General features: G+C 37.5%; 1 protein-coding gene across 7 annotated transcripts in view; it reads left to right on the forward strand.

The window, feature by feature from the left end:
• Window positions 1-6821, forward strand: part of SMARCA2 (SWI/SNF related, matrix associated, actin dependent regulator of chromatin, subfamily a, member 2) — a 164151-nt gene that overhangs the window by 156233 nt on the left and 1097 nt on the right. For 5 of the 7 annotated variants that reach the window (XM_011379109.2, XM_011379110.2, XM_023522681.1 and 2 more), the window contains 2 exons: window positions 5035-5177; window positions 6589-6820. In XM_011379109.2, the coding sequence (XP_011377411.1) occupies window positions 5035-5177; window positions 6589-6624 (179 nt within the window). In that variant the 3' untranslated portion in view covers window positions 6625-6820. Of the gene's footprint in view, window positions 1-5034; window positions 5202-6588; window position 6821 lie in introns of those variants that run through there. The other 2 variants (XM_023522680.1, XM_023522682.1) reach the window with 1 other exon arrangement.

Here is a 6821-nt window from a genome sequence, read left to right on the forward strand (position 1 = left end):
TATCAGTGGTTATGTCTCTTCTTTCATTTCTGATTTTGAGTCCTCTCCTTTTTTCCTTGGAGAGTCTAACTAAAGGTTTGTCTGTTTTGTTTACCTTTTCAAAGAACCAGCTTTTTGTTTCATTGAACTTTTTCTATTTTTTTATTCTCTGTTTCACTTATTTTCATTTTGATATTTGTTATTTTCTTCCTTCTTTTAACTTTGGACTTTGTTGGTTTTTTTTTTTTTTAGTTCCTTGAGGTATAAATTAGATTATTTGAGATCTTTCTAGTTACTTGATTATAGGCATTTGCTGCTATGAGCTTCTTTTTAGAACCGCTTTTCTGTATCTCATAAGTTTTGATATGTTGTACTTCCATTTTCATTTCTATAAAGGTATTTTTTTATTTCCCTTTGATTTTTTTATTGTCCCTTTTTTCGTTGACCCTTCGGTTGTATCGTAGTACATTTAATCTCCACATGTGTATGAAGTTTCCAGTTTTCTTATTGTAATTGATTTTTGGTTTTATACCATCATGGTCAGAAAAGATGCTTTATATTTAATCTCCTTAAATGTATTAAGGCTTATTCTGTGACCTCACAAATGATCTATCCTGGAGAATGTTTCACGTGTACTTGAGAAGAATGTGTATTTTATAACTTTTGGATGGAATTATTCTGTATATATCTTTTAAGTCCATCTGGTATAAAATGTCATTTAATGCCAATGTTTTCTTACTAATTTTCTGTCTGGATAATGTAGCCATTGATGAAACAGGAATATTAAAATTCGATACTATTATTGTATTGCTGTCTATTTCTCTTTAGGTATGTTAATATTTGCTTTATATATTTAGGTGCTCCTATGATGTGTGCGTAAATATTCTTAAAGTAGTTCCTTTAACATTTCTTGTAAGTCTGGTTTAGGGATAGTGAACTCCTTTAGCTCTCGCTTATCTGGAATGCTCTTTATCTCTCCAATTCTGAATGATAACTTTGTAGGTAGGATATTATTGGCTTGAAGTCTTTTGTTTTTTTTTTTTATTTCTCAGCACTTTGAAAATACTATGCAACTCCCTTCTAGCCTGCAAAGTCTCTGCTGAAAAAAATATGCCTTTAATCTTATGGGAGTTTCTTTGTATCAATTTGTTTTTCTCTTGCTGCTTTTAAGATTCTCTCCTTGTCTTTAGTGTTTGACATGTTAATTATAATATGCCTTGATGTGGGTCTGTTGGGGTTCTTCTTGGTTGGCACTCTCTAGGCTTCCTGGATCTGGATGTATGTTTCCCTTCCCAGGTTAGGGAATTTTTCAGCCATTATTGCTTCAAGTAAATTTCCTCTCTTCTCTTTCTGGTACCTCTTCTCTTTCTGGTACCCCTATAATGCAGATTTGGTCTGCTTGATATTGTCTCATGAGTCCCTTACCGTATCTTCACTTTTTTTCATCCTTTTTTTCTTTTTGCTGCTCTAATTGGGTGAGTTCTACTGCTCTGTCTTCAAGATCATCGATTCTTCTGCTTCTTGTAGTGTGCTGTTGAACACTTCTAGTGTATTTTTCAGTTCCATTATTATATTCTTCAGCTCTATGACTTCTGTTTGGTACTTTCTTGTACATTGTATCTCTGTTGAAATTCTCACTGTGTTCATCCATTCTTGTTCCAAGTTCAGTAAGCATCTTTACAACAATTATTTTGAAGTCTTGCAGGTAAATCACTTATCTCCATTTCATTAAGAACGTTTTCTGAGGTTTACCTTGTTCTTTCGTTGGGAAAATATTCCTTTGTATCTTTGTTGTCCTGTGACTATGCTGGTTTCTATGTTATTCTCTAGAAAAAAAACAGCCACCTCTCCCAGTCTTGAAGGAGTGGTCTTGTGTAAGGGATGAACCTTATCATTCAACACTGCTCTAATTTTTGTTTGTCTCTTAAACCTTTATAATTGTCTGAGCAGCCTATTTTGTTTTTAGTGGCTCCCAGTAGTTCAGGGTGTGATAAGACCTGTCACTGTGCCAAAGAGGAGAATCTCAGTCAGCCCCTATATTCAGGCCAGTTGGAGGCCAGATCCTCATGCAGCAGCTTTTAAGTTATGTAAATATAGAGAGTCCTGTGAAGACTGCAACCATAAGCCCCACTGACCACCAGAGCCAAGCAATCTAGAGGTGTCCCATGGGGCAACAGTCACAAAAACCAGGGTAGCAGATATGCTGTTTTTGGCTGTGTTATCTTTCGTAGATAAGCTGTCTTCTGGGAGATACTTGCACTCTAAATGTGACAAAGGGAGAGTACAAAGATAATGCCAACCCTCCGAGGTCTTTGGATAGGATTACAGTCAGCCCTTTGATGTTGTGTTAAATTAGTGGTCTGTCCCTCTGGCCGGTGCTTTAAAATAAGCAGAATAAGCCTCTTTCACATAAAGTCTGGGCGCCTCTCAATCAGCTGCCTCTGCACTGGACCCTGAGGTCAGAGTCGTTTCTCAATTCACTGTTGCCCTGTGGGTCTTGTGGACATAATCCCCATTGGTTTTCATAGCTAGATGTTTTAGGGGCACATCTTAAAAGTTGAGGTGCCTGATGTGGGGTTCAAACCCATCACTCCTCAGGGAGAAGCTCTGGTTTTGAGTTCCTTCTTAGTTGTAGGTAGTCACACTAAGGGTGAGGTTTGTGGTGAGATTGCTTCTCATACCTGCCTCGATGTGGGTTTTTTCCTCGTTTGCCCAATGTGTAGATGTCACTCGGCTAGTTTTGGGGGTTTTTAGAAGGAACTGTTTTATATATAGCTGTAGCTATGGGAGGAGGTGAGTTTAGGATCTTCCTACGCCACCATCTTGGACTGGGGCTTACTTGGTTAATCTAGGATAATCTCCCTAGCTCAAGGTCAGCTGAGTAGCAATCTTAATTCCTTTTGCCATGGATTGTAACATATTCACAGGTTCTGGGGATTAGACATGGACATCTTTGGGGGGCTGTTACTCTGCTACCACCTTTGGTAATTAGAGCTTTTCATGGGTCCATATGATACTATAATAAAGCCTTAGGGATGCTGTTTATAGGGCTCACCTGATGGTCTAGCCATTCATGGCAGCCTGTTAGGTAGGTTTGTTTTTTGTTTTTTGTTTTTTGTTTTCTTTTGAGAGGGACGTATCCACTGACCCACAAAGCCTGATAGCTTAGAGTGTCCCACACTCCAAGGTTCATTTAGATCATGTTCTTGAGGATGCATTTTCTTACCTTTACTGCCAGTCTTCTGCCCTTTCACACCTTGCATGGATTTCCTTTACTCACATGTCAGGAAGAGCTACACCTGTGTAGATAAAGATATTTCACTTGTTCTTTGCAAATTATTTAGAAATTTTTTAGTGTCCTCTATATCTTCGTGCATTTCCATTAAAAGGTAGACTTTTTCATCACCAATCTTCTCTTGTTTGAAATTACTCCACCCAAAGCCCCAGACCTCCACCTTATATAGCTCATTAAGCAGCAGACATTTGGATATGATAGAAGTCTTGACTAGGAATACTATTTTGTGTACTAGGATTGCCAGCCTTTGCCTCATTTGGGAGAAGGGCATGTGCTGCCACAATACTTCAGAACAGCTCTGCTCTCATATTTTTTGTTTAGCCTACATACACTTTCATGGAAGATTTCACTTTTGTAAATGTTTTGTGGATATCTTCACTCCAAAAAACAAGTCTGAAAAATTCTCATCTCTAAGATTCCTTCAAGAGCTATGATTCTATCCATGATGATATCTATTTCTAGGTGCCTTAAGACCCACCAAACATGATATTTTAGCAAAACTGGTTTGAATGACATCCTCAGTGGCTCCATCATCAAATCCTAAAAATGATGTTCTATGGACACTTTTCCCAGAACAATGCTGTGGAACAGATTTTCTTTATACCTTGGGATAAGCCCCTATATCTATTTTACAGCACTTTGAAATCTTCCCAATGTTTTTATTTCTGTCTTCAGGATAGCCCTGTGAAAGTAGAAATGAGTGCTGTCTCTCTGAAGGCTACCTTAGCAGAACACTTTGATTTTGACTGTATGGGTATGTCCACCATACCCTGCCCCCAAATTTGACCAAGATATGTTGACAAATAGCTTTATGGTAGCTTTGCTCTTAGTGGCAAAAAAGCTGAGAACTTCAGTGCCCATCACTAAGGAACTCGTTAAAAAATTAGAGTGTACCCATAAAATGGACAATTTTCAGGCATTAAAAAGAATTAGGCAGGTGTTGTGTAGTAGTTGATGCATAGAAATGTCCCTACATATGTGAGTGAAAGAACAAGATGTGGAATATGGGCATAGATAAAGATCCCTTTGGGATAACTCTGTAAAGCATGCGTGTCTGTGTGTGTATACTTGGATTCTTCATATTCTCTCTATATAGAATTATATGCAGAAAATTTTATGGAATCTGTATATATAGAGAGAATCATACACACATACACAGGGATGGATATATTTGCAGGTACAATTGTATACTTTTTTCCTGGAAATAATCACCAGAAGGAGAACAGTAGGCAGAAAGACTAGAGTTGAGGGAAGGATGCTTTCAAATTCATTTGTTTGAATATGTTGTTTTCTCGCTTTCCATTTTGAACCTTTCTATGCTCTTAAAAGCATTATGCAACTCTTTGAATTTTCTTTTTGTTTGTCAGCTAGAGTTATCTACACAATAAAATTATTGGCCTTTTCAACCCTTTACATTTATTTATGCTTTTTAATGTCAAAGATCTTTCTAAATAGGACAGGAAGATCCTACCCTGTTCAGCCATTGGGAAACAGGAAAAGGACCCAGCCCAGCTGCCCTCCATGGGACCTCGTTCCCTCTTGGTGCCTGTTCAGGGTGACTATGTAACTTATCGTCCAAACCGAGACAAGTATTATAAGGGGGTGTGAACTAGACAGGATGACGGAAAACAGGCATCAACCAAGAATGTTCTGGGTACTTCTGAACATTTGATTTGTCATCTGCAGATTGACAGTCTTTGTACTACCTGTAAAAAGGTTTTCCTGTGATTCTTCATTGCTGTCTTTTGTTTTTGTTGTAGCAAAATCCGTTAAGGTGAAAATCAAGCTCAATAAAAAAGATGAGAAAGGTCGGGACAAAGGAAAAGGCAAGAAAAGGCCAAATCGAGGAAAAGCCAAACCTGTTGTGAGCGATTTCGACAGTGACGAAGAACAGGATGAAAATGTAAGTGGGGCTGGCTCTGACTGAAGCTGGACAGCCCTCTCCGCTTGTTTTCCTCTCATATTTTCATGTGCCTTCTAACCTCTTTATTACCTAGAAATGAAAATGTAAAGATTTGGTGAGATTTCATTTTTGAAGGATGTGAACTGAGCTGCATGATTTATAACAAAGAATTTGGGTCTTTGTTTATTGCTTTTTTAATAGCTTTCAAAAATGAAAAACGCTAAATCAAGTTTCCTTTCCCTTTTCTTATCTTCACACCGCTTCCTTATATAGTTTTCTCCGTGGCCCGTTAATTTTTTATATCTATAACACCCAGGATTGTGCCTAGTATATAGCAGTATATAGATGAAATGGTTCAATGGAAGAATAGGTGTTAGGATGTCAGAGTTTTGGTTTTGAGTTGATTTTTAAGATACTATACAAAAAAAAAAAAAGATTAAAGCAGTGATCATATTAATTCAAAAAAAAAAAAAAAAAAAGATACTATACCAAAAAACCCAGATGAACTTTTAAATACCTAGAGGTATTATTTTTAATATTTGAAAAGTTCAGGGACCATTTATGGAGCCAGGCCCTGAAATAAGTACCTTCCTATATGATACTATATTTAATGCCTCTATTAGCATCATGAGATAGCTATCACTCTCAACATATAGAAATCAATGCTCAAGTTATATATATTTTGCTCCAGGACCTATAAGTAGATAGCAGAAGCTGAATTCAGATCCTCACAGCCTAATAACTCTGTCTAGTGTGCTGTCTCTGACTTTGGGCAACAAGGCAGCAGTGCTGACAGAAACTTCTAATACCTTCCCTTTTGTAGTGCCTTCCATTTCATTCACTTTTCAGAAGACCTCAGGTTCCCCACCAGCCAGCCCCTTACTTCTTTATTTCTGGAAAGTTAATTTTCGGCTTTAGTATGCATTCTTGTTTGATTTTCCCTCAACACATTGCCATTTGGGTCTGATAAAGTTTCAGAGTGTTTATCCCCCCTGCCCAGCCTTAACCCTTGACACGAGCATTTTCACATAATTTAAAATACTGTGTTTTCTTCAGTAGACTTACCAGGAAGTAGACATCAGATTCATGGTACTTTTTTCTCCCATGAATTGTCTAAAACAGTGCTGAAAATAAAAATTATTCGCCCTAAACCTTTCATGCCAAAGTGTGAAAGAGTGAAACACTGGCATAAAGGGTGGACATTGCTTTGGGCTTTTTAATTCGGAACACCTTTTTTCAGCTTAGAGGCTATTGATGCCTCTTGAGTATCTTTCCATCTTCTCACAGAATAAAGAGGTTTGGAGGGTTATCTCTTTCTAAATGTCACTTTTTTTTCTACATTGCCTCTTGATGGTTTATGTCTTCCTTTTCTTGTATGTAACTTTATTCCATTTTATCTTTTTACTTTTAGGAACAGTCAGAAGCAAGTGGGACTGATGATGAGTGATTGATATGGACCTTTTTTTCCTTGGTAGAACTGAATTCCTTCCTCCCCTCCCTCATTTCTACCCAGTGAGTTCATTTGTCATATGGGCACTGGGTTGTTTCTATATCGTCATCATAAAAACTAGCTTTAGGATAGTGCCAGACAAACGTATGATATCATGGTGTAAAAACACACACACACACACACACACACACACA

This window comes from Pteropus vampyrus, unplaced genomic scaffold (genome assembly GCF_000151845.1).
Source record: "Pteropus vampyrus isolate Shadow unplaced genomic scaffold, Pvam_2.0 Scaffold354, whole genome shotgun sequence".
NCBI classification, from domain to species: domain Eukaryota; kingdom Metazoa; phylum Chordata; class Mammalia; order Chiroptera; family Pteropodidae; genus Pteropus; species Pteropus vampyrus.